The 27369-nt window shown below is 38.4% G+C and overlaps 1 protein-coding gene across 6 annotated transcripts in view; it reads right to left on the minus strand.

The window, feature by feature from the left end:
- Positions 1-853: 853 nt before the first annotated feature.
- Positions 854-27369, minus strand: part of DIXDC1 (DIX domain containing 1) — a 72802-nt gene continuing 46286 nt past the window's right edge. For 2 of the 6 annotated variants that reach the window (XM_037154976.2, XM_037154977.2), the window contains 14 exons: positions 25794-25942; positions 22877-22966; positions 21575-21628; positions 19955-20005; positions 17790-17894; positions 17341-17394; positions 16779-16871; positions 16628-16699; positions 15851-15940; positions 15335-15496; positions 14779-14845; positions 6205-6310; positions 5155-5263; positions 854-4096 (listed from right to left, as the gene is read on the minus strand). In XM_037154976.2, coding sequence (XP_037010871.1) covers positions 4010-4096; positions 5155-5263; positions 6205-6310; positions 14779-14845; positions 15335-15496; positions 15851-15940; positions 16628-16699; positions 16779-16871; positions 17341-17394; positions 17790-17894; positions 19955-20005; positions 21575-21628; positions 22877-22966; positions 25794-25942 — 1289 coding nt within the window. In that variant the 3' untranslated portion in view covers positions 854-4009. The other 4 variants (XM_037154978.2, XM_037154980.2, XM_037154979.2 and 1 more) reach the window with 4 other exon arrangements.

Below are 27369 nucleotides of genomic sequence, written 5' to 3' on the forward strand. Positions count from 1 at the left end.
CTACCTAACAGTAATATGCAGGTGATACATTTGAGAAATATAAAATTTCCAGATTAAATGGAAAGGCACATTTGAAATAATATTAAGTAGAGTAATTATATTGTTAAATTACATAAAACTACTTACAAATAACAATTGGAAGAATCGGTGGAAGAATAATTGTGATTAGTGAAAGGGCTTATAACTGTATAAATCGTAAATATGTAATGATTTTGAATTGCCTAAAATGTCTACTTGCACTGCTTTTGAATTTAATAACTGGACCTAAATTAGCCTTTGTAGAAGATGATCTTGTTTGCCGTTAACTTCAGGTAGGCTTGCTTAAAACTTGTTTTGCATCTTTCAGTGCATAGCAAGTTTGCATTCTGAATATTTTTGACAGGTGTAGCTAACTCAGAGGAGGGCACAGGTCAAAACAGTCCAGGGATGATGATAGCTTGACCCCAGGAATAGGCTAGTAATTCTAAGGTTCATCAGATCACTCCTGAGAGAATAAAACCTGAACTCCCCTAAACAGATTGGATAAAGGAATTTAAGAAAAAGGAAGATAAAAACTAACAGGGTTTGCACTACTGAGTTCTTATTAGTTTGCATATTTATGTATAGTATCAAAATAAGGGCTAAATCAATGACTTTTCTTTTATAAATATTTTGTGCTTACATTAGAAATACCGATAGAAAATATCTGTAGCAACGAAGTAGTCCTTATCTCTACTCTCCAAGCAATGAATAAACATGCTACCTGGGAGACCACTAGAGGAAATTTACTTTCACTAAATGTAAATTGCTTTATTGATTGATTTCAGTTGATAAACACAAGTGAAAATGATTAATATTATTTAGTTTGCAAACTCTATTTTATTCATAGTGTTTTTTAAATTAATTCACAGATCTGGTATATACAGGCAATTAAAGCTGGTTACCACTTTGATAATCAGAAGCCTCTGGTATAACACAGTCTATGAAAACATTGTAAAACTGAGGGAATACATAGTAATAATCTCTTTAAAAGCAATGGTTGCAAACATCCATGTTTCTAAGAAAATATAACTTTACATATATATTTTAAGCAAGTTATACCTCTTACATAAATTCAAATAGGAGTGTGCAATCATGTTTATTTTATAGAAAAAAAATTGTTACTTAAATGCTTCTAAGTAATTAGAGTCCTCTTGGATTGGATATAGATTATATTTCCCCCACTTTATAAGCATTGTGGTCAAAAAGAACTGAAAAGTTGGTAAGTAGGACTGTCATTTCAAGCAAGTTTAACCTAAATTCTTTTAGGTACAAATTGGAAAATGTTCCAATTCCAGCTAATTTAGGGAACAGAGTAAGTACAGCATTGAGTTTTTAAATGAAGACTTTTAAAGGAATTGAGCTTTCTACTAAATTAGTTTTTATGAGAGGGTCTTTTTTTTATCTAACAGGTTTTGGAGTTTATTTTATGAACTCTAAACATTCTAGTTCCTTAGTTTTCTCAAAGAAAGAGAAACTTCAGTAGTCAGGATGGACTGTCCCCACACAAAAGCCACGAGTGAACAATACTCTGAATAAGTCAGTAGGCCTCTTAAGAGTGCAGCCACAGTGTATCCAATAGGAGACTATTCAAACCAGGATGAATCAGTGTACACTCCTCCCCAGAATGTTTCTCTGTCTTTAAAAACTAGAATGAAGATTACTGCTGGAGTGACATCCTTTGATGGGGTGGGGGGTGCTTAGTTATTAGTGCTGGCATATGAGATTGATGAGTTCAAGGGAAAGAACTATTTCATTTTCTTCCCTGAACTCAACTTCAGCTTTCTGTGGAGGCACTAAGGCCGTGCAGCTCCCTTCCCAAAGGATGTAGAGATAAAAGACAATAAGGTAGAGGACTTTGATATTTTTCTCTCATTTAATTTTAAAAGGTAAAATCTACATGATGGTAAGAATGCTTGCTGAAAGAAAACTGACAAGTACAAACTGTATCAAGAGACAACATAAATTGTACTAGAAATACAATAATGAATTTGGCTTTATAATCCTCATGCTATCTTATAGCAAAACACTAAAATTCATGCAACAGACAAATTAGTGACATGAGGACTTTTTCTCCAAGCTTCCTGGGAAAAACAAACAGAATATACTGTTTTCTTCTGTTTGTTTTCATAACAAATTATTCTTGCTTTTGCCTGACTTTCCCAAACTTTTGCAGTCATTTCTGATAAGAAATCTTTCTTAATAGGAGAAGATGACCAGGTAAACTTACATGAAAGACATCAGATGTCTTTTTAGCTCCTGACTGCTAGAGGAGCATTCAAATAGATTATGTAAAATTACCTCCACAATTAAAATGGCAGGTAAAACTGAAATAGGAGTTCATTATCATTAGTATGCTTGCAATAAAATAAAGCTTATTCTGAAACCATAAGGGCTAATAAGAGAAGAGCCTGTATAAAAGCTACTGGGTTCTCCAGAAAATGGACACTGTATACAGAATGTGAGAATATACAGAACTCACACTCAAGTTATAAAAATAGAAATGGTTCTCAGACAAAAAAGCAAATGAGTACAAAAGAATTCTCCAAACATGAACAATTTTAAAAAGACATTTATATAAAACAACAAAATGTCATCTCAGAACTCCAACAAGTAGTCTGCTGAAATGGCAGAAAAGGATAGATAACTAGAGACAGACAGGTCAAGAACCCAGAACTGATCTGTCTGACTCTTCTGGTTGGCAGTGTATATTGGTGGTCACAGGCAGACTTCCTTTGGGGGGCAAAAAATTTCTCTATATAAAATGGCTGATTGGTTCATAGTTTTTGATGAATGAATGAGAAAACCCAAGTTATTAAGTAATCCCTAGAAATTTAACAATTTTCTGTTAGCTTCTATATTTGATAATGTTGCACTTAAGAAAGGACTCTAGGTTTTTTCACCCAGAATCAACCCTGCCATTTATAACTCATGCTCCATGCCCCATGGTTTCTATTGTGTCTTAAAGGATCAACCTAGACTAAATATATAACAGAAAATAACTCTGGTCTTGAAATGAAGATGCACAGACCAGTAACTCATGCTCGATACTTCATAAACCAAAATACTGAAATTACTAAAAACTGGTCTCCTTTTGAATACAAAGGAGATACCATGAGCTAAACAAAGTCATGAGCAAAAGAAAGTCAAGAAAATATGGGTAGCAGCACCTTTCCATACCCGCCTGAATTTTTAAGGAGACTTTCACTCCTTATTTCTTTCAAACACAAAGTTCATCAGATGGAAGGGAAAAAATGGCTCTAAAGTTGAAAGAGTCCCCAGAGAAAACTAGCAGTACATGGAGTATGCACTCTGTGGGCTAAAAGACAAATTGCAGAACCAGTTAAGACAACAAGAGGCAGCCCAAGGTCTTAATTATGGTTTTGGCATAATATAGCACAACATGGGCAGCCTTCTTTCATCTAATCAACAATTCAGCACCATCCATGTCCAATCTAGAAGATTCCTAAGGAGTGGCTTTCATCTCTGGTACCACCCCATGAGTTATTCTTGGTTGTTAATTGCTTCAAAGAAGCAAAAAAGCTGGTATCTTTGCCTTGTCTTTGAGTACAATTGCTGGGACTCTGATTGCTGCAACCACTGAGGCCAATTAAAATAACACTAACGCATAGGAGTGATGCATCCAATTCCCAGGTTCCAGATAATAGCAGCCATGCCCCTATAGGAGCAAAATCATCCATCCCTATTGGTTAAGGCCTTCGGTTTGTTGTCTTCAGAGTAGAATATAACATTGTGTTCCCACGGACAAGGAACTCCAGGTCTGATGAATTCATGGTCTACATTTGGACAGGGATTTTTCAGTACCGCATATGCCAGGCACAGAAATGGGACTGGCCTTTGGCTGTCACACTTGGAGAAGCTTCTGTATTGGCAGCACAAACTAGAAACTTCTTAGCGTATTCTAGTTTTAGCCCTCTTCCTGAGTGAAACAGCCAGGGAGTGCCAAGTTCCACAAGCCCCAATCTAGTATTCAGCATTGATTCTCTCCATGGTCTTCTTCCACCCAGGCTACAATTTTCCCTTCCCATCCAGGGATGGCATCATCATCATGGAAAACCTAGAGAAAGAAAAAAAGCCATATAGAAAAAAATAACAGGAAGATAGGGAGTCTCACTAAACAACTGCTGCTGATAAAAATAAGACCACAAACATAAAGGATAAAGTATATAGGAAAGCTGTGTTAGAGAGTTAGAGTCTATATCCATTTGGTTTTGTCCCTAAAGTTATAACTGATAAAAATTATACATATATACATACACACACACATTTACATACTCTTAGTTCCACATCTCTGAAATGGTAAGAGCATATGTAACACTGTTTTACTCACAGAGATATATAAAAATGAGTAAATTGCTAACAGAGCACTTTAGACTTCTTAGGAGAAGGCAGTAGTATAAACATTAAACAATAAGAACAGAGAAAATCTTGGTCTTGGGCATTGTAAAAAAAAGGTCAGAAAGACCATAACATGTTTTCATGCAGTTCTTTTTATTCATTCGTTCATTTGCTGAGCCACTAATGGGAGAGAATTATTCAAACCTATTTTGTAAAGAGTGAGGAACTCTTTACAAAATAAAATACTGGCTTTTCCAACCCTTTCCATTCTATAACCACAATGAGAGTACTTACAATGTGCCATAACCCAGAAGCACATGACTTTCCAGAAGTTCTTCATTGTTATTACCCAAGAAACTACCACCAAAATATACATGCTTATGTATTGATTCCACATTCATGCATATGTATTGATTTTGTGCTACATAAGAAGCAGAACATTTTCTAAGATTTAGCTACAGACAGGAAAGGGACCTAAAGTCAAGCTTTTGTTCATATGAAGGTCCTTTATTTTTCCTAACAAAACTTTTCCCTTTTTAATATGAACATTCTATACAAGTTTGGTCAAAGTGACTTAAGTCCTTGAACTAAGGAAGCTATCAACTTCTTGGGCCACTCGCTGCCCTTAGTTTAGAGTAATCAGACTGGTGTGAAGCCCTGGGAAGCTGCTCTGACCTGGTTAGGGAACTCGGGTACTTCTGGGAACTAGTTCTTGAGTAAGAGGCTTTGGGGTTCAGGAACCAATAATACCACCCAGATTCCCCAAGGATACTGTACCTCCTCTTTGACAGTGCCAAACTCAGGATCCAGTGCTTTGAAGTGATACCGGTGATTCCCATCCCGGTCAATAGCTGCTTTAAAATCCTTCAGTGTCACCTCCCCCAACCTTCAACAAACACAGAGAACTCTAAAATAGACTGTTTATCAATAGGTTGGAAAGATAAGGTGTTACCTTTAAACCCAGGCACGACCCTAAGTCTCTTAAGACAGAAATAGCATGGCCTTGTTAGGTTACTGCCCCTGATAACCCAGATGATTATAAAACAGAGCTTCGGGAGCCAGTCACCATTAGGAAATAAAAATGGCATTACCTATGAGGTGATCTGAGAACTTAAAATAACATTTATTCAGCCAAAACACTGTTTTCCCCCTCTGAAAATAAGACATAAGGTCTCTGAAATCTAACTTGTTGAATTAATATGTCTAAATTCTCTTGATTTCCTTTGCAACCACATTTTATTTCTCTAAGCTGGTAGAGTTAAGTCAAGTATCACCATCTTTATCCTTCTAGCTTCAGAAAGCTCCCTTCTAACCCAGACCAAGTAAGCAGCCTCTCTCAGAAAGGAAATCCTATCACCATTCTCAATAGTTGGTTCCACAGTTTAAATACATTATTTCAGCACCATTTACCTTTGAAGGGAGTATATTAGCCCAGTAATATAAAGGTTTTTAACATGAATTCTCGATAGCTTAATTGTAGTCATTGAATAGTAACAAAGATCAATGAGTAATAGCCCTGGAGTGCCACGATGCAATCATGTCTATCAGCAGGAGTTATTTTGAGCACTTAAAAAACTATTTTCCCTAACTTGAAGCACATTTGCACATCAGGATTGGAAGCATTATTGTTGTGTCTGTGCCTAGCAGTAGATCATGACTTGTCCCTTGTAATGCCACTGGTAAAGCTGAAACTAGAATCTCTACCTCCCATCTGCTTCTCACTACACTGTACAGCTTCTCGGCACCTCTTAGCTGGTTAGATAAATGGGTAGTAGAATGATTCTGCCTTCCTGTCCATTTTAAAAGAAACAGATCCAAGAACCTTACCTCTTTGGTATATTGACCATGAAAGGTGTAAGTGACCGGTCAGTGAAATAGAGTACTTTAGTGCAGGTGCTGCTGACAGTTGGAGAGCTCTGTGAGTGAGGCAACTCTGCAATCACAGGGAGACTTTGTGGTCAGAACATTCAGCTTGCTCACAACCACACATCATTTCCAGTTATTCAAAATGTCCCTGGAAGGTGAAGCTGCCTGAGATCACAGTACAGCTTTCACACCCTTGCCAAATACCAAGTCCATAATATGTGACCCATGAGAAGTTACCACTGGGACCTCAAAAACAAGAAGGTCTACTGGCATGGACACTATTACAAGGACCATCATTTCTTACCCATTCCACGTATTTCAAGCAGGGAAGAAAGTGGTCAGAGAAGTCCAGCAACATTTCAGCTAAGGCAGAAGTGGACACATAACAGCAGCCGCAGACACTGCCAATATTTAAATTTCAGAGGTCTATGGTAGAGAATGCTCATGCAATTCATAAAAAAAGAAATGAATAGGAACAAGAACCATAGGGGTGAAGTAATCTTAAAAACTCAGATGCCAAGAGGGTTTCATGCTTCTAGCTGTAACATAAAACACCTGCCTAATCCCTTAGCTACATAAGCTCTGTATGTGTTGGTCATGGTTTCTAACTCAAGCCTCTTGATCCACATCTTGTCTCTACTCTTTATATAGGTACTTATGGACATTTTTTATTAATGAGTACTTTGGTTATGACTTTATGAGAATAGGAGAAAAGACCAATCAGAAACTTTTATAATGATGAAAAAATTAAAGTTTCATTAAAATCAGCCCTACAATTCCATCTACATATATTTCCTTAACTTTTTCTAGACATGGATCCCAATCAGACTTACAACCACAGAAGAACAGTTCTAGGAAGAGGTTTAATGCAAAGAAGAGTATGAGGGATGAATTAATACAAGGGAAGAAAGAGTAGGGAACAATCTCTCTGCATAGCAGTCACAGTCGGTTTAAAGAATTTTTCTTCAAAGGATGCCAGTTATTAAAACCTAGATGTCATGCTGCTCCTTTGACTCCAGCATCTAAAACAGCAAGTGCCTGGCACACAGTGGCTGTTTAATAAAATAAAATGCTCACTTTAATCATTAAATTTTGTGATTAATTCATTCAACAAACATTTTTTGTACACTTACCATGTGCTAGATTTTGAGAATGTAAAATCAACCACATGTTGTCTCTGATGTCAAAGAGTTTCCAGTCCAGTTCGAATGACAGATACGATATAAATAATTACAATACACTAAAATCAGATTTTTGCAAACTACACAGGAAGACTTAAGATACAGTGGTTAATTCCACCTGGAAGAGGTCAGAAGGCCCCACAGTTAAAGAATCCTTAAAGCACTTTAAAAAATAATCATATAGAGAAGTTGGAAAGGGCATTCCAAGAGGGAGGATACATGTAAATGCATGAAAAGTGATTGGTATTTATGACACTAAAAGTTAACTAGTAAGACTGGAGCACAATGAATATATTGGGAAGTTGTGGACGATTAACATAATATAATAGGGAGGGGAGAGATCACAAGGACTGCCAGCCTAAGACATTTAGACACTATCCTTAAGCTCTGGGGAGATACTAAAAGGAAGTAATACCATCAGAATGGCATTTTAGAAAGGCTAATCAAGCAGCAAAGTATGAGTTGGATGGGAAAAACTCTGGAAACCAGTAATCCCTTTTGTGTGGGATTAACAAGCAGTAAAAATTTGAGGCTAGACTTCTAGTCGAGTCGGCCATATAGGTAAATACAACTAGCCTCATCACACATACAACCACAGAACCAACATTCAGAGCCATCAGAAACCAAGCTGAATGAAAGTTCTACAACTATGGAATTAAAGAAGAAAGCACCCAGAGACTGGTAGGAGGAGTAGAGATGCAGAAGGGGCTGGTCCCATACCCATATGCAGCAGATAAAAACTGGGAGAGATATCTAAGGAGAGAAGGGTCCCAGCCCTACACCAGGCCCCCCAGCCCATGCTTCCAGTGCCAGGAAGATAAGTCTCCATAACTTCTAGCTGTAAAAACCAGCAGGGATCGAGGCTGTGGAAGACAGAAACTACTGGAATCCCAGGCAGTTCCTCTTAAAGGGCCCATGTAAAGACTTACCTGGACTCACTCCCTTTGAGCTCCAGTGCCAAGACAGCAGATTAAAAGGCATCAGAGACACACGTGGAGGCACTGAATTGTCCAGCCTCGGAGCAAAAGCTTGGGGGAGGGCAGCTTTCTGCCAGACATACATGCTGGCCATTCCTTTTCTGAGCTCTCCCACCACAGAGCCAGCAGGCAGGTGCCACATCTGAAACTCCATCAACCTGGCTAGCACTGTTTGCCCCACCCAACTTTTAGGCTCACCCAAGCTGTTTCCAGTGGCTTTTCCATGGGTCTTGGCCCATGCTTCAGGTTTTCCTAAATTCTCTTAAAGAAGTGACATCTGGCTTCAGTGAGCCCATACTCTCACTAAGTTGTCCCAGGCCCAGCACTAGCAGCAGTCGGCCTTGGTTCACAGCTTGGCATCTCCTGGGTACCTCACAGCCCAGCATAAGGAGCAGTCATCCGTAGATCACTTTGTAGCTAATGCTGTGTGCCCCAGACAGAACACAGGTGGTGGCTGACATTTGACATGACAACAGCAATCAAAGCTCAAGTAGAAAAGGAAGGTGTATACAGCCCACACACCATGAGTACTCAGACTAGATAATACGGAAGGCTGTGTCACTAGACACTATACAACACCTACTACACTAAGCTACTCTATCAAGCCTGGGAGATGCAGTAGCCCTACCTAACACATAGAAACAAACACAGGGAGGCTGCCAAAGAAACAGTACCCAAATGAAAGAAGAGAACAAAACTCCAGAAAAAGAACTAAACAAAAAAGGAGAAAAGCAATCTATCAGATGCGAAGTTCAAAACGCTGGTTATAAGAATACTCAAGGAACTTAGTGAGGACCTCAACAGCATAAAAAAAGACCAATCAGAAATGGAGGATACACTAATTGAAATAAAGAACAATTTACAGGGAATCAACAGTAGAGTAAATAAAGCCCAGAATCATATCAGCATTTTGGAACATAAGGAAGCAAAAAACCAATCAGAACAGCAAGAAGGAAAAAAGAATCCCCCCCAAAAATGATGATAGTGTAAGAAGCCTCTGGAACAACTTCAAATATACCAACACTCACATTATATAAGGTGCTGGAAGGAGAAGAGAAAGAGCAAGAAATTGGAAACCTATTTGAAAAAAATAATGACAGAAAAAAATCCCTAATTCGGTGAAGGGAATAGACATACAAGTCCAGGAAGTACAGCGAGTTCCAAACAAGATGAACCCAAAGAGACCTACTCTAAGACACAAAAATGCCAAATTAAACACAAAGAGAGAATCTTAAAAGCAGCAGGAGAAAAATAGTTAGTTACCTATAAAGGAGCCCCTATAAGTCTGTCAGCTGATTTCTCAAAAGAAACTTTTCAGACTAGAAGGAATTGGCAAGAAATATTCAGCATGATGAAAAGCAAGGACCTATATCCAATATTATTCTATCCAGCAGAGCTATCATTTACCATAGAATGACAGATAAAGAGCTTCTCAGACAAGAGAAAGCTAAAGAAGTTTATCATCACCAAACCAGTATTACATGAAATGTTAAGGAGTCTTCTTTAAGATCAAAAATATGAATAATAAAATGTCAATAAATACATATCAACAATTGAATCTAAAAAACAAAATAAACAAGCAGAAGAGAAACAGAATCATAGCTACAGAGAATGTTTTGATGGTTTCCAGATGGGAGGAGGGTCAAGGGGATGGATGAAAAATGTGAAGGGATTGAGAAGTACAAATTGGTAGTTACAAAATAGTCATGGTGATGTAAAGAACAGCATAGGGAATAGAGTATCCAAAGAATGTATGCAGGGACCAATGAACATGGACAACAGTATGGAGATTGCCTAAGGGAGTGGGGGGCTAGGTGGAGGAGGACAAAGGGGAGATTTTTGGGCCAACTGTAATAGCATAAACAATAAAATATAATTTTTTAAAAATCTGAAAGATGAGGAAGAGCAACATGTAGTCATGGAGACAGAGAAGGAATGGATTTGAGAGACTTTTAGAAAGTACAAGTCTTGGTCCTTGGGATATAGTTGAATGTTGAGGATAAAAAGGAAGTGAAAAATAACCAGATTTATAGTCTGGGGGGAAAAAAAGATGCATGGTAGTACTACTAACCAGGACAGGAATACAGAAGTAAGTTATGTCATCCTTTAAGATGTTTATTGGTTGCCTATTATATATCACATACAAGATACGCAAAAATAAATTACATCTAATCCCAATGCTTAAGGAGCTCAAAATCTAGTGGGGATGAAACAGTGAAACAGTTACAATATAATAAAATGTAATAATATCGCTGTGTACCGAATTGTTTCCTTCCAAAATCTACATGTTGAAGCCCCAAACCCCAGTGTGATTGTATTACAGACAGGGCCTTTAAGGAGGGATTAAAATTAAGTGAGACTGTAAGAATGGAGCCCCAATCCCATTAAACTGGTGCCTGTATGGGAAGAGGGACAGACATCTGAGCTCTCTTTCCACTACATGAGGACACAGCAAAAAAGCAGTCATCTGCAAGCCAGGAAGAGAGCCCTTCCTCACCAAAACCTGACCATGCTGGCACTCAGATCTTGAGACTTATAGTCACCAGAACTGTGAGAAAATACATTTCTGTTGTTTCAATCACTCAGTCATTCAATATTTTATGGCAGCCCAAGCTAATACAAATGTTATGTGCACATTCTGGATGAATTTCAAGGAAAGAGTAATCACTGTCAAATGCCACATAGAGGTCTAATAAATAAAGACTGGTTTAGTTTTATAAATATGTCATCGACATTAGTGAGAGTAGTATCAGTTGATTAGTAAAGAAGATTGAGTTGGATTATACAGAGTTTTCTAGTGAAAAAGAATAACAAGGGAGAACAACTTCAAATCATGATAAGATGGTAACTATTACTTCAGTGAGGCATTATTATAAAAGGCATGTACAAAAAAACAGAATGACCCAGAAACATATCTTTGTGTACATGTGTATATGTATAAATTTAATACATAAATTTAAAAGGTATCACATATCAGTTTCAGTTTTTAAGTTTAGGTCTATGGTCACTTGGAATTAATTTTTGTATATGGTATGAGGTATGGATCAAGACTCCTTATATGGGTATTTGATTGTTCTGAAACCATTTGTTTAAAAGCCTGTCCTCTTGCCTTTTTTTCTGATTGGATGACCCAAACCTTCATTCCTTTTGCCATTGAATTGCCTTCTCAGTTTTTGAAAATCAACTGGCCAAATACATGTAGCCTATTTCTGAATTCTCTATTTTGTTCCACTAATCTATGTATCTAGCCAGTCACCTATACTGCACTAACTTTTTAGTTAGTTTTGAAATCAGATAATATGGTCATGCAACTACTCTGTTCATCTTTCTCAACTTTTTGTTTTGTAGCTATTCTAGTCCCTTTATTGTTCCATGTAAATTTTATAATCAGCTTATTTATACCTACAAAATATCTGGTAGAATATTTATTGCAATTTGATTGAAGTTATAAGTCATTTGGGGAGAATGGACCATCTTAACATTGCATACTCTGATTAATGTACATGGTCTGTCTGATTTATTTTGTATTCTATAGTTTTCAACACAGAAATACTGAACATATTTTGTAAGGTTTATACCTATATATTTAACGTTTTTGGTCCTACTACAAATGTTACTGTACTTTAAAATGTTTTTCTGTTTCCAAATATTCACTGCTAGTATATAGAAGTACAGTTAACTTTTTCTAAATGACCATGTGTCCTGTTCCCTTGTTAAATTCAATGACTTATAGTAGCTTTATCATAGATTCTTTGGGGTACGCTATACAGACAATCATGTCATCTACAAATAGAGGCAGTTTTGTATCTTCTTTTCCAATCTCTATGCCTTTTTTTTTCTTGCATCTAAGTTCATTAAAGATACTTATTTTGGATTCAGGGTAAAATAAATTGTGTTAGGAAGTGTTCCTTCCTCTTCCATTTTCTGGAAGAATTCATATAATATTGGTATTATTTTTTTCTTAAGTGACCCCATCTGATTTTGGAGGTTTTTTTATGGATGGAACATTTTTAAGCTACAAATTCAATTTTACAACATAAATCTACTCATCTTATTTATTTCCTCTTGACTAAGTTTTGGTAGTTTGTATCCTTCTAGGCATTTATGCATTTCATCAACATAGTCAAATTTATGAGCATAAAGTTGTTTGTTCCTTAAGTATGCCTTTAATGAGATCTAGAGTGATGTTCTCTCTTTCATTTCTAATGGTAACTTGTGTCTTTCCTCTTTTTTTCTCTTATGCAGTCTGGCTACATTTTAATTCCTTTTATTATACTTTTCAAAGAACCAGTTTTTTGTCTGAATGATTTTATTCTGATCTTCTGTTTTCAATGTCATTGATTTCTATTCTTACATTTATTAGTTCCCTTCTGCTTCCTTTGGATTTAACTTGCTCTTCTTTTTCACATTTCTTAAGGTGGAAGTTTAGGGAATCACTGACTGGAGACCTTTCCTCTTTTCCAATGTATTTAATGCTATGAATTTACCTCTAAGCTCTAAGCACTGCTTTGGCTACATTCAATGAATTTTTATATAGTTTTCATTTTTTTATTCAATTCAAAATATTTTATAATTTCCTTATGTAGCCCTCTTTGACCCGTAGGTTATTTAGAAGTATATTGTTCAATTCCAAATATTTGAGGATTTTTCAGATATTTTTCTGTTATTGATTTCTAGTTTAACTCCATATGGTCAGAGGACACTTTATATTATTTCAGTGCTTTTAAATTTGTTGAGCTTTGTTTCCTGATCAAAACATGGGCTATCTCAGTGAATGTTCCAAATGTACTTTAAGAGAATATGTACTCCACTGTTACTGGATGAAATGTTCCCTAAATGTCAGTCAAAAGAGTTGATGACTGATAGTATTTTCCAGGTTTTCTGTATCTTTATTTGATAGTCTCCTCACTAGTACTATGGATCACTGCCAAAGAACATTAAAGTCTCCAGCTGTAAAAATTTTGTATCTTACTTCATGTATTTTGAAGTTGTATATTATAGACACACATAGGAGTATTATGTCTTCTTGGTGAATTTGATCTCTTTATCATTTTATTAGGTCTGTATACCTATAAACATTCCTTGTCTATTTTATCTGATACTAATCCAACCACACCTTTGACAAGGGTTATTTCCGTGATATGTTTTTTTCCATCCTTTTCCTTTAACCTACTTATATCTAAAACGAGTATCTTATGAACAAATTATAGTTGAATCTTATTTTTTCATCCAACTTGACAATCTCTAGTCTTTTATATTTATATGTACTTACATATTTGATTAGGCAACAATAAAGTCAGAATTGATATGACAAAAAGAACACTAAGTGGAGTAACTTGGTAAAAGTCCAACTAGTAGCTTCAGTAGTGAATGGGAAGTAAGGATGAAAAAAGGACAAGAGTAGACTATTCTTCAAGAAGTTTGATGTGGATAAATAAGATGAAGTCAGTAGTTAGATGGCTAGCAAGTTACATGAGTTTTTATATTTTCTGATGAGAGACACTTTACCTAATTTGTGAATGTGGGTATTAGATTAACACCCTAGTTTACAAGGAGCTGTGAATTTATCTGTATTATTTTTGGATAAGTACTTAATATACACAAAATGATTTTTCCAGGGGAGGAGTTTATTAGACTTTTGAAAAAGAATTTCCAAATATTTAGACATCTTCACTGGCAGTTTATAAAAAAAGGAGTAAAATAAATAGCATTTCAAGAAAATAGAAATGACTGTTTCAGAACAATGCTGGAAAAAAATAATTTTGGTACTAACAAACTTTATTTGAACTTTATTAAACCAAAAGGTAAGACAGAGAGTAAAAAGGAATTATCAATCAGGGTAGATTTCTGACATGTTGGAATGAACAGGGAAACAAATACAATGAGCAGGCACAGAGATGGTTAAACACTTTCTAGCCATGACCACTGGATGGCACAATGATTCGGCAGGCCAAAAACTGAATGACCTAAGCACTCAAAGTTTTAAGGAAAATCCCCAAAGAAATTAAATGTCTTTCCTCTAGGAAGAACTAGAAATTTTCTGTGTTGAGTTATAGGATGATTTGTGTGTATTTTTGTTGTTTTATATTTTGTTTTGTTTGGTGTAATGTTCTGAGCTTGTATATTTCCCAAAGATATTTTAGCCTCTCTGAGTCAACATGGTTAAATAAATGGTACTTGGAGTGATAGAGGTGATGATGATGGTATCTTCATAGTCCTAGAAATAACTCAGTTCTAGTGTTGCTACAGAAATAACATATTGTAAGAGGAAAACACTACAAGAAAATCCTATCTGCAAAATATTTAGTAGCATGAAAAATACTAAACTTCTGATTTAATATGCTAGGAGACCTTACTGAGCAACAATGGCCACTTACTTGAATTAGGGGGCCAGGACTCCTGGTATTCACTACCTGCTTGACCTCTGGGTGACTTGCTCCAAACCTGGAGAGCCACACAAAAATCCCAAGAGTTATGATCAAAGGGAGAACAACCAAGAAATTTAAATTTAAAAAAGTACACCTAAAATATACTCTTTCTACCATGTTTTCTTCCACAGTATATAAAATTGGATACATTACAAAGGGCTTTCTAGCTTTCAATGCATTTTCCCATGTCTTTCCTCATCTAATGTGAGGTCATTTGGGAGGAAGGGCAAAGGGAATAAACATAAAAGAGAGACCTGTGGTGTCAAGCACCACAATTCCTTAGACGGTTAAACAGTTGCTGGGAGTAGGCATTATCTGAACTCTCTCCCTGATCGTCATACCATGACGAAGAGTCAACTATGCTCAGAGGAAATCCAAAGGAAAAAGCAACTGTAACCTCCAGCAGAGTCTCATCGTTTAGCGCTAACTTCATCTAAATTAAAATTGATAAAATCAACCTTCCTCGGGAGCTTGCTTAAGAGAAGCACCACAGCAGGAGGCTTACCCTTCTCTCTTGTTTCTTCTGTATCTCCATGACATGCAGGCGCTCCATGAGGCTGGAGATGCTCTGCTCCAAGCTGTCAATGGTGTGGTGCTGAGGGTCATGGCCACTGAAGCTATTGCGCAGGCTGCGGAGGGCATCTCGAACAAGCTGCAGGTCGCTGGTCTGGGGGCAAAAGTGAGGTGCTGCTGGCGTGGTGCAGTGTCATATTATTAACTATATTTCAGTCACTGGGCTTAAGAAGACACAGGGGAAAGGTTTTCAGGATCTTTTGTTTTTGAGGGAGGAGGTGTGAACTATAGGGAATTTTCCTCCACAGAAATGGGCCTGTGTTTGCCCACTAATTCTTAATTTTGGTTAACAAGTACCTTACATCTTTACATATCCAACAGATTCAAGAATTAGAGAACTGGGATATAAAAAAATTAGGGACCATCACCTAGTCCACTGGTGATAGCTAAGGCACTCTTCTGGTTTTAGCTGAAGTGGCAGTTTTGTACTCAAATCTTAAGAACCTACCCCTCTGTGAGTGATTGAAGCAGCTCCATTTCCTGCCACTGGAGGGAGAAAACCATTGCTTTGAAAGCTGTAACTGTTATAGTTGGTCACCTATAGCAACAAGAAGAAATTGTGTTCATAGTATGAGAGAATTCCAAACCAACATGTGTTGTCTTATTTTTCTTCTTTACATTTATCACTTCCTAACATAGTTTAATTATGTATTTGTTTCATGTCTCTCTCTATTATAATGTAAGCCTCATAAGTGCAGCTCTTTTTTTCCCCTTCTGTTCCCTGCTCTATCCCTAGTACTTGAAACTTGGTAGGAACTGCTAAATGTAGACTGGACGAAACAAAACCTCAGCCCAGAGGCCCCCAACCCAGCCTCTGCCTGGTCACTGGAGGGCTGACAATGCTGTTCCAGCACCTCTAGCATTTGCTTCAATAATTTAAAAAAACAAGTACAATGGCTAACATTTCTTGAGCCTGATTCTGTGCTGAGTAGATCTATCAGGACTGTGTTTAGTTATTTACCTGGATTATCTAATGAATTCTTCATAATGGTGGAGAGGGCCACAATTCTTTCCATTTTCCAGATGAGCTTTATTTTTAAGGTTCAGAAGCTAAGCCAATTAAGATCACACAACCAGACTTTCTTACCCTGGTATATGCATTCATAACACCCTCAGCAAAGAGCCTCCTAACAAACCAACCTATGACCTTGTTTCAGCCTTGAGTCAGAAACAGAATTTCCCTCTTTGCCCTTGTAAGTGTGCAAGACCCTGAGTCAGAGGTTACCTCATCTGCCTCTCTTTTCATGCAGTGAGCCAAAAGGACATCTTTGTGTTCTAGCTCCCGCTCTAGATCCACCTGCAAACCAGAGACTAAATCAAAAAAGGATTTCTTCAAGCCACGTGGCGAGAAAGTCAGTGGCTGAAAATATGCCCACCTGCTGGTTACTGGCCTCAGAGAGTTTCTGGAGTGCTTCTTCCAACTTGGCTTGATGCTGCTGAAGGAGGCGATCCTTCTGCCCCAGCTCTTTCTGCAATAGAGAGCTTTCTGATTTGTGTCAAAGCCAGACACATCAAACACTTCACCTTTTGTGATGCAATTTCCATCTCAGGAAAGTAGAGCCTTGGGAGAATGGTCCTTTCCTCAAATTACACCCAGAAGACATCACACACCATAGCAGCTTTGCACAGCACAAAGGATTCTTTGAAGAGTAAGGAGAAGGGGAACCACCATTTGTAGAGTGGACCACTACATGCTGTCCATGCTAGATATAAAGGTTAAGACAGATCTGAAGTTTCCATAATCCTAGTTCTGTGCTCCTTCTCCTAGCCATGCTCTCTATTTTTAGGGTTAGTGAATCAAGGGAACAGAGAAAAGAATTTCCTTGCTGAAAGCAAGGATGAGAACAGAGTACTTAAGTGCTCTTTGAATAACAGCAACCATGGACTGCTCATAAAAGGTCAAATGGAAATCATTTTCAAACTAATGTTCATTCTTACTTTATATTCTCCCAAGAGTCGGTTCCTCTCATCTAGCTTCCTCTGCAGATCTACCTGCAAGGACAAGAAAGAATTAACTGGCATGGAGGTACTATCTGCCAACACGAGCAGGAACAAGCTCCACAGTAACCAGAGTTCATGTCTGAAACACAGAGATGGCATGGCTATGGTAAAAACACACAGCTTCTCTCCATGTCTTTAGTCATACAGACTGTAGAACCACAATAGTCTCAGTGTCCTCAAAGTTGAAGGGCTCAAGGCCAATGAGTTATAGGCTTTCCCATGGCAACAGAGACAAGTCTGACAGGGAGTAAAAGAACTGCAGACACTGAGAGCAGACATCCTGAAATTAAGAGATTAGGATAGCAGATCTAACAAGAAAGACTTCATGTAGTATCCTATTTTGCTACTGGGGCCCAATGAGGTCAGAGTTCATTCATTTAACTCACATTCTGGTTGTGAAGCTCATCTTTGTCCATATTTGCCCTCAGTAGTTCTTGTTTGAGCTGAAGAACAGATGTGTCCTGCTGAGTCAATCTCTGCTGCAAGGCATCCTAGTGAAAAAAGCGTACTGATATGGTGGTCCCAATTAATCAGTCAGCCAGTTATTACTAAAAGTTATTAAGCCCCTCACTGCATATCCAGGACAGTAGCATATAAAGGGAAATCCTATCCACTGTCCTACCAAGCTGAATATAACCTGGTTTTTCCTCCACCTACTACTCACCACTACCCTCTACTTCATTCCTGACAGCATGACGTCCTAGAAAGAGGTTTTGGGGATCAAATAGACTTACATTCACATTACTAGTTTACCGCTTACTTTCATGACAGTGACCTTGAACAATGCACTCTCCTTCCTCCCACCCTGGCTTTCTCAGCTGTACCCTGGTCATATAAATACTCAATCTACCTCTCTGCCAACTCCTTATTTCCTAGAGGGCCCGGACCTATTTCTGTCTGCCACCCTATTCATATAAAATCCCTGAAGTTACTCCCACTCTGCCTTCCAGAACCCTGTGCCTCTCACGAGCTTCCATACCTAATCTGGACCAGGACTAGGAATATATTGCCATGCTCAGAAGGTCCTTGGACTAATGGTCCTTCTTCTCAATATCCTAGAATCTTACCAGCTTTAGGCTATCTTTCTCTCAGCTTGGACCTTCTTGGTTCCTACCATGCTTAAGAAAAGTGGGTTGTACATACTAACTTAAAAGGATCGGCAGCAACACACTCCTCCAACCACAGTGACCTCATATGGAACTATGGACTGGAGCTGCATTCCAGTATATTTACCCTGACTTTTCTCTTTTAACGTTGCAGAAAATGGTGCAAGCTCTGGAGAATGTAGGAGCCCCTTCTCAAATATGCTGTCTGCCATGACAGTACATGGCAAAGATAGTCTAAGAAGTCCCTGGCGCCAGCAGTTCAGAGGGAGATTTCCCAAACTGTGCTCCACGGGAGAAAAAGCGCTTCTGTGGTTAATAATTCTGAACTTTTTTAAGGCCAACTTCTTTATGAGAAACCTCCTCATGTCCTTTATTATGTTACTGTTCACTGTAACTCTTCAAGTTGGTAGGGCATCTCTCAATCTTATTTGACCAGGGAACACATTTGTTTTCTGAAGTAGGACTAAGGCTACAGAATTTACTCCAAAAAATGCTGCTGAATTATATTCTAGTCTAGTTCCTGAATGGCAACATAGGAAAGAGGGGGAGAGCAGCAGCCAAAGCCCAACCTTTTCCACTTCTAAGTATTTATACAGCAGTATTTATACACTCCCACTTGGGTGACATAACGTATACTCAAGGTTATTAGCTATTATATATTCAAGGCTATTAGATATATAGGTATTTGTAATAGCAAAAGATTAGGAATAACCTAAAAGATCATCAATAAAAAACAGATTAAATAATCATATACACATAAATCAGCCAACTATGCAGCCATAAAAGGGGAGAGGAAGGTCTTCATGTACTCAAATAGTATGATCTCCAAAATAAATTGCTATGTGAAAGAAAGCAATGTGTCAAGCTTTACCTATTGTATACTATTATTTGGTGGGACATTATATACATACACATTTGTTGATAACGGATAAGCTGCCTCCAGGAAACAGAACTAGGTGATAGAAGTCACGGGGCCAGAAGTCAGACTTTTCAAAAGGATTGTCCTTTTGTACCTTTTAAACTTTAAACTATTTGAATGTTATTAAGTACACAAAAACTAAGTATATCAAAGTGTTTTAAGAGGGTATTGTTCTTTAGAACTGAAGAAAACTGAAAAAGAAACTGAAACTGAAAAAAAGATTTTTACATATAAAAACACAGTAGCACAGAGGGAAGAGATAGCACCAGGATACATAACTCCCCAAAATCGGCCGTAGTAAAAGAGACATGTATCCTTATAATTCTTATGTAATCCTTAACATTTCTCACCTTCCATCCACAAAGCCCTGCCTTTACTAACAGCACAGAGCCTGCCTGTTAAAAGCCCCATGAAAGGTATACAAGCAGGACTCCAGGACCCCTCTAGCCTCCTGGCAACCACTCTCACCAGTAGACTACTTTACCTTGTAGAGTTTATTTAATGAGTTACATGTCTTCTTTTTTACCTTTATCCCCTGTAAGTTTCTGGCTTCTTGTTTACATTTCAGCAAGTCCTTCTGCAAACCAAATATAATTAGATCAGATGGTAGCATCTGGGCTGCTTCAGAAGTATTACCTTGTTCTGTCAGTAGGAACACAAAATGCAGATAGCTATTCCATGCATAATTAACCCTCTCCTAAGACAGAGAGCAGGTCTTGCCCCGTAAACAGTAAAGGCTGACCCGCAGAAACAAGAACAGGACCCATTCCGCTCTACCCTGTGGCATCCAGGCTCCAATGGCAGGTAGAAAGGAGTCTTGCCAAGAAAGAAGATACCGCTCATTCCCAAAGGCTCTCATTCCTGTATTTAGCAATCTTCACCAACAAGAAAACTTAATTGTAATAATCTAAATCCTTCTCACTGAAACATAATCATATACTTAATATGCCTACCACAATGTCTTAAATGATTTTCTCAGTTTTTAATGTTCAGCAAAGGGTTAGATTGCTTCTGATTCTCTAAGAGGGTATTGTTCTTTATGGACCAAACAAATGCATTTGGCCCCATAATGAAAAACTAAGTAATGAACGCTTTTACAACAGAGTAAATACACATATACAGTTGTCACTAGGAAAAAGATTTTAGGAGAGGGACACCCATAACTTGGACTCTACTCGTTTCTCTTATTGCATTACATTAAGAGTTTGGAATTAACATATATAAAATGGGAGTGTGCTTAAACTGGACTCTATAAGTGGGCTCTAAAGTTATTCCAATTAAAATGCACGTCAGTGAGCCCTGGCTGTTGTGGCTCAGTGGACTGAGTGCCAGCCTATTAACTAAAGGGCTGCCAGTTTGATTCCTAGTCAGGACACATGCCTGGGTTGTGGGCCAGGTCCCCAGTAGGGGATGCCCAAGGGGCACCCATACATGTTTCTCTCCCTTTCTCCTTCCTATCTCCTCTCTAAAAATAAATAAATAAAATCTTTAAAAAAAAATTAAAAAATTCAAGTCAGTGAGTGTGTATATGCACTCATCCATATTTCTGGGGAGAGGGCTAATTACTTTAGTCATATACTTATAACTCCAAAAAATTTAAGACCCACTGACCTAAAAGAATTCTGAGAAGTATTCTTTAAAAAAGATACTGGACTATCTTTAATAATATTGCATTGTATATTTGAAAGTTGCTAAGAGAGTAGATCTTAAAAGATCTCATCACAAGAAAAAAAATTGGTAGCTATGTGTGGATTCTAGTTAACTAGACTCCATTGTGCTGGTCATTTTCATATATATGGCATCGATAAGTTGTTTATCTGAAACGGATGTGTTATTGTCAATTACAAAAAAGAGACCATATTGGTAATAGATCCAGTTTTTATTTTTAATTAAAAAATAAAAATAATGAAACATTTCAAACATACAGAAAGGTATAATCAATAATAATATGGATCTCTATTACTCACCACCAATATTAAAAAGATGTTACTTTTTTGTCATCTTTCAGTTAAAGGTATATAGCAATATGGATACAGCTAGAGTCACGAGTCTGCATCCCTTCCCTCTCCCTATTGCTCTCCTGAAGTTTGTGTGTAACATTCTCATAATTTTTTTCAAAGGGTAAAATGTATATGTCCTGACATACCTTTAGGTCCTGATTCTCTTCCATACTCTGATCCAGACGACTTTGGATTATAATCTAAACATAAGGCAAAAAGAGATGGTTATGTATGTATGGCGTGAAACTAAGATGTCATTCATTCATCAAATATTTATTGAGCACTTACTAGATGCTAGCTCTGTACTGTGGATACAAAGAAGAGTAGTAAAAACAGTACCTGCCCTCTAGTGGAAGCATATATGCCCAGGTCAGTGGAAGTAGATGAATCTGGATAAAATTCTGAAAGACTAAGTATGTGTTGGGTACAGGAGGTTGAGCAAGGAGTAAGAAAAATAGCAAGGGATGAAGTTAGAAAAATAGGGGTCACATGAAAAGCCATTGAGGGCAATGGGGAGTCAATGAAAAGTTTTAGGCAAACATGACAAAATGAAGTTCTTAGCCATACGGGTAAATTATTCTTGCTGTTTTATAGAAAACGAATGAGAGGATAACAGAAGCAGAATCAGGAAAGCCAGTTAGAAGGTTGCTAGAATATTTGGATAAAGGCCTGAATTAACGTAGTGGCTGTGAGAACAGAGAAAATTAGATGAAGATGTTTTTAAAAGGGCAACTGACAAAACTTAGTGACTGATTGGTCATAGAGGGAAGGGTCAGAAAGGATTCAAGGATGATATTTAGATTTCTGTTTGGGGTATTTGGCTAGATGAATAGTGATTAAAAAAATAGAATCCAAAAGGACAAATAGTTTTGGTGGTGGGGAAAAAAGGGAGAGAAAAGCTGTTTAATTTAGGATTCATTGAAATGGGGGTGCTTATGGGATATATAAGTGGAGGGAATCAACAGGCAGTTGCATGCTGCACATAAAAATCTAGAACAGCACAGAGAGAGCTGAGCTAGAGATAAATATTTGAGAGGCAACACCTGAGTCAGGTGGGAAGTGAATGAAGCCATGGAGGGAATGTGGAAGACTGCCTGGGGTGGGACCCTGAGGAGCACCAACATTTAAGGCACAGGCAACAAAGGGGACCTGACTATAAACTCCATGAGGATAGGGTCTTAGGCCTATTTTATCATTAGCATATCTCCAGCTCTTTGAAACAGTGACTGGTATAGAGTAGGCACTCAATAAATATTTGTTGACTAAATAAATGAAAGGAAGAAAAAAGGAAAGGAAAAGCACTCAAAAATATAATAGAAAAACCAGAAGAGTTGGAGTTAGAATAAAGAGCATTTCAAGAAGGTGCAGGCAACAGGGTCAAATGCTAAAAACAAATCAAGTAAATTAGCCAGATCATTTGGTGTCCAGTCACAAAAGAAGGAGCTCACCAGTTGTTCCTCGAGATTGACTCCTGGTTCACAGAGGGCCAAGGGCCTCTCCTGTTCATCTTCAGGTAAGGATCCATTGAGTAGTAAGGCCTGAATAACCACAAAGGCAGAAAGAAACTTAACTACCATCACAGAACTGAGTCTAGGGTTGGGTTTGGTAGGTTCATCCCATATTCAAACTATAACTGGATTTCCTCCAGAACATTCCTTGGTAATTTTTGATCCTGATCCTTAGATATGTCCAATTGCTCATCTTGGGTCTGTCTATCTGGAGTTCCTTTGGTCAGGCCACGCTCTAGGCCTCTGGAAGCACCCGAATCCTCTGCTCAAGACTCCTTGGTCCCAGAAAACAATGTAAAATAAACATTCCTTTCTGAAGCAGCATTTCAAACTGAATTTTGCCAGCTGGAAAGTGAACTAAAAGCAGTGTAGAATTTCCTAGCATACAAAAGTTTATTATAATGAATTATTTATAACACATTTAGAGCACTGACTTGGGTTTGTTTTAGTAATTCTGCATTTTTAGTCCCTAAGGCAACCTGGACAGAACAAAAAGGAAAACATACTTGCAGAAAGATATGGGAATTCATTTCCATTCCCCACACCAGGCTTTGTTTTCATTAGAATATGGAGGGTGGGACAGATTTACTCTGAAGCTAAGGAAGCTCAAACCCCAGGGCCCTCCTATGTACAGCCCTCCCAAGGTCCTATATCTACTATTGTATGCATAATCTGTACATCATTCTATTTTTTTTAAATCTCATCTGAGGACAAGTTTATTGATTTTAGAGAGGAAGAGAGAGAGGAGAGAAAGTGAGTGAGACAGGGAGAGAAAGAGAAACATCAACCAGTTGCCTACCAAATGCTCCCTGACCAGCAATTGAACTCGCAACCCAGGGATGTGCTTTAACTAGAAATCAACATTTTCGTGCACAAAAGGTTGCGAGGGATGACGCTCCAACCAACTGACCCACCCAGCCAGGGCACGTAACCTGGTTCTTAAAGATGGCTCCCTAAATTGTGTACTTTTGGACTCATAAAACTTGGATCTACCCCTGCAGATAGATAGGGATTATGAGACCTATCAGCTGAATGAAAGATTTAAAAATGTGTCCTCATTTTACATCACAAATTTTTCTCAATCCAATCAAAAGAGAAGAGTTACAGAAGTTAAATGATGTTTCAATAAATCTAACACAAATTACATCACAAATGTTAGTATATAAAAATCCAACCACTGGTTGGTCTACCAAGCACTAATTAATAATAAAAGCTTCCTAAATCAAATTAATTTGGTTTTCTTGTGGAGTTGTGACAAGAGGTATAGACAAGTATAAGAAGCCACAGAGCTGCAAGGGCGCTAAGGGACAGCAACATCACAGAAATATTGACCTTAATGGCAAAGTGTTCAGTGGGCTCTAACTAAAGCCTACTGGTAAGTCAGAAATCCAGGACGTGGCATGCAATTTGTTCATCACTGAGAGAGTTAAGAAGCCCAATGGATGCTGTGAGCCCCATTGTATTCTATAATAGAACTGAATTCTCATTGTGATCATGTGGCTGTGAATTAAAACTCTTTTGTGTGCCGAGAATATTAGTATGCTAACTTTCTGCCTATCAGTTCTCCTCATTCTCTGTTAAACCTGCTGTCAGATTTCTCCCAGACTGAGAAATGCAAACCCAACTGAAGGCCAAACTGATGAATATCTATGTCCATATAATAAAATCATTTGGGGAAAAACCCAGCTGGGTGTAAACCTAAAGTTTTCCATGCTTTAATACTTCCAATCATAGGACAACACCAAGAAAAAAAACAAAAAACAACCCACCTCCAAACCATTCCATTAAACCACTCCTTAATGGAGTGGCAAAAAAGAGATCTAAAAGGCAGACATTTTAAAAGCACAGAGAAAATAGGGAAGGAGGAGGGAGCTGGGGAAAGAATCAACAACTCGTCTTGGAGGAATGTTTACTGCCTAAACAGCCCTTCTCAGTTCCTGGGGTGTACATTGTGCAAATTGTTTTACCACCGGCACCAGTCTCTTTTTTCTTTAGGGACCTTTTGTGTCCCCGCCCGGTTGCTGACTGGCTGGGAGCATGCCCTCCACCTGCTGGCTGCCAGAGCCACTCACATAATGTGGGCTTTGTTTACGTGTCCATAAATATTTGACAATTCAGAAGCAGTGCGGTTCCCAGCACAAACAGAAAGGAGTATTCCTAGGCAATTTCAGGGTCATCAGCACACTGCAAGGGCTCCCCCAAATAGAGACAGACACACAAAGACAGAGGGTTGGGGGTCATTTCAGGGTAGAGATGAAGTCAAGTGGGTCAGCTGGCCTGTGGGGGAGATTTCCTGAGCTGGCACTGAAGGAATAGTAAAAACTGAAGGGCTTTGTTGCTCAGAGAAAACCTCTTCTACCTGGTCATGAAACCTTGGCATCCACTTGCAAATGCATTAGGAGTGAGCTAAATCCCTCTGATTCAGAGACCTCTGGCATTACTGGCTCTTGCACCCTTCCTGCTGAAGAATTATTAGGAGACAACCTCAGACTCTTCAGAGTGCCATTATTTGGTAAAAAAAAAAAAAAGCAATTGCAAATCTGTAGCTGCAGAGAGGGGAGGAACCCACCGATAAGCAGAGCTAGAATAAGGGTTTAGTAGGGCTCAATGCTGGCTCCCAGGCTCACAGAACTGCTAACAGGTGTGTTGTAAACAAGAGTCCATAATGTTCACAACGTGAGTACTGTACTCACATACAAAGAATTTTAAGCTTTGTGTAATACACCCTCCATCTAAACTCCCCAATCAACTCTGACCTCACACAAAACTGAGTCAGTTTGTTTTCAACTGAGACCACTGACGTAAGAATAATAATCAAACTAGTACACCAAAAACAAAGTACAAGGGGAAGAGCTACCTGTAATCCTGATATCATTTTCTTGGCTTCCTCCATTTCTTTTTCTAAATGTTCTTGTTGTTCCAACAGCTGTTCTTCCCATGAAGTCTCCAGACAGGTTGTGGGGCTACCTGGTCTCCAATCTCTGGATAATGGAGAGTCTGTCTCCTCTATAAAATGAAAGGAAGAAGTACAGTTCATGGTGAAGAAAAGTCAGTTTCCGGTAGAAAGCGATCACAGTCCTCTGTGTTCACAGGTTCAGGTCAGCCTCCTCCTGAACCTGTCCTCACTGCACTACTGGACTCTCCACCAGGTGGGGTTGTGAGACATAAAGAATTGGCTATGAACTCAGACCCAGGCTCATGGGAGCAACACTAATTCTGTTGGGGAAACATATCCTCTTCAGAACATTTAGGAAGCAGTAAGACCTCCCCTTTTGGGGTCTTGGTACACATAGATTTTACTATTAATTCTCTGGAACTAGCATTCCCAGGGTGTGATTCTGCCAGGTACAAAGAAGGGAGCTGTCAGAGGCAATGAAAACAAAATTCCTGTTGGTTGCTCTGGAGCTTCAGAAGAAAGATCTCAACTCGATATTCCTTTGACTATTCCATCACAACTGATCTCCTGCCACATATAACATTGTGTGACTCACACACAGGAAACAAACCAGTAAAAGCATATTTGTACTAATTGTTTAATCTCTCTCTCTCTCTGGTTTTGTTTTATTTTCTTCTTTTCAATCTCTTTCCTCTGATTTCATTCATAAAAATGAATGTAGTGAGTCTGTTCCCTCTGGCAATGTTGCTGTGAAGATTAAATGAGGTAACTTATGCGCAGGGCCACGTGGTGCCCGCCCCAGAGCAAGCACTCAGTAAAGTAAATGCTTTCCTTCTCCCTCTCTGGGGTCCCAGGAGTATCTGACTGAGTAACATGACTCATTCTTTGATACCAATGCCAGGGCTAGAGGGGGAATGGAATCATGGAGAATTTAATTCCTGTTTTTCTTCTTAGGGCTTTGGTTTCATTGTATTTCTAATAGGTTAATGAAACTATCAAAATCACGTGTTTTGCCTCTACCATGTTTCCCTCTACGTTTCGGTAAGTAAAAACAGAGCTACTTAAACAGAGGAAGAAGAAGTCTCAACACAGGGAACTCCTTGGGGTCCTTTCTGTAGCTCTCATACCGAGCCTGATGTAGACCTGCTCTGTACTATATGTTGGCACAGATACCTCAGCTCCTACTCTCTATTCCTGGCCCCAATTTAAGTTAGGAAGGTAGTGAAATTATTTGTGTAACACAGAAATAATGAAACTATTTACCTGAGTTAGGCTTCTGACTGTTCCATAGTCATTTCCTAATTGAAAGGCATCTGGCTGAGGAACAGCCTATCTATACTGCTGTAAGATTGACAGCTAAAACACTGGAAGAGACATTCTCTAAGAGGATAACTACATTAATTGGCTCTAAAGCATTACAGCCCATCTACAGCTAAGCCTGTATGCACAGACTACAGGAAGTTTATAGGTAGACACTTAGGATCCCCCAACTCTTCAAGCTGAGGGCTACTCTTTGAGCCAATCCAGGCAGGCTGAG

This window comes from Artibeus jamaicensis, unplaced genomic scaffold (genome assembly GCF_021234435.1).
Source record: "Artibeus jamaicensis isolate MK-2021 breed Jamaican fruit bat unplaced genomic scaffold, CSHL_Jam_final contig_585, whole genome shotgun sequence".
Classification (NCBI taxonomy): Eukaryota; Metazoa; Chordata; class Mammalia; order Chiroptera; family Phyllostomidae; genus Artibeus; species Artibeus jamaicensis.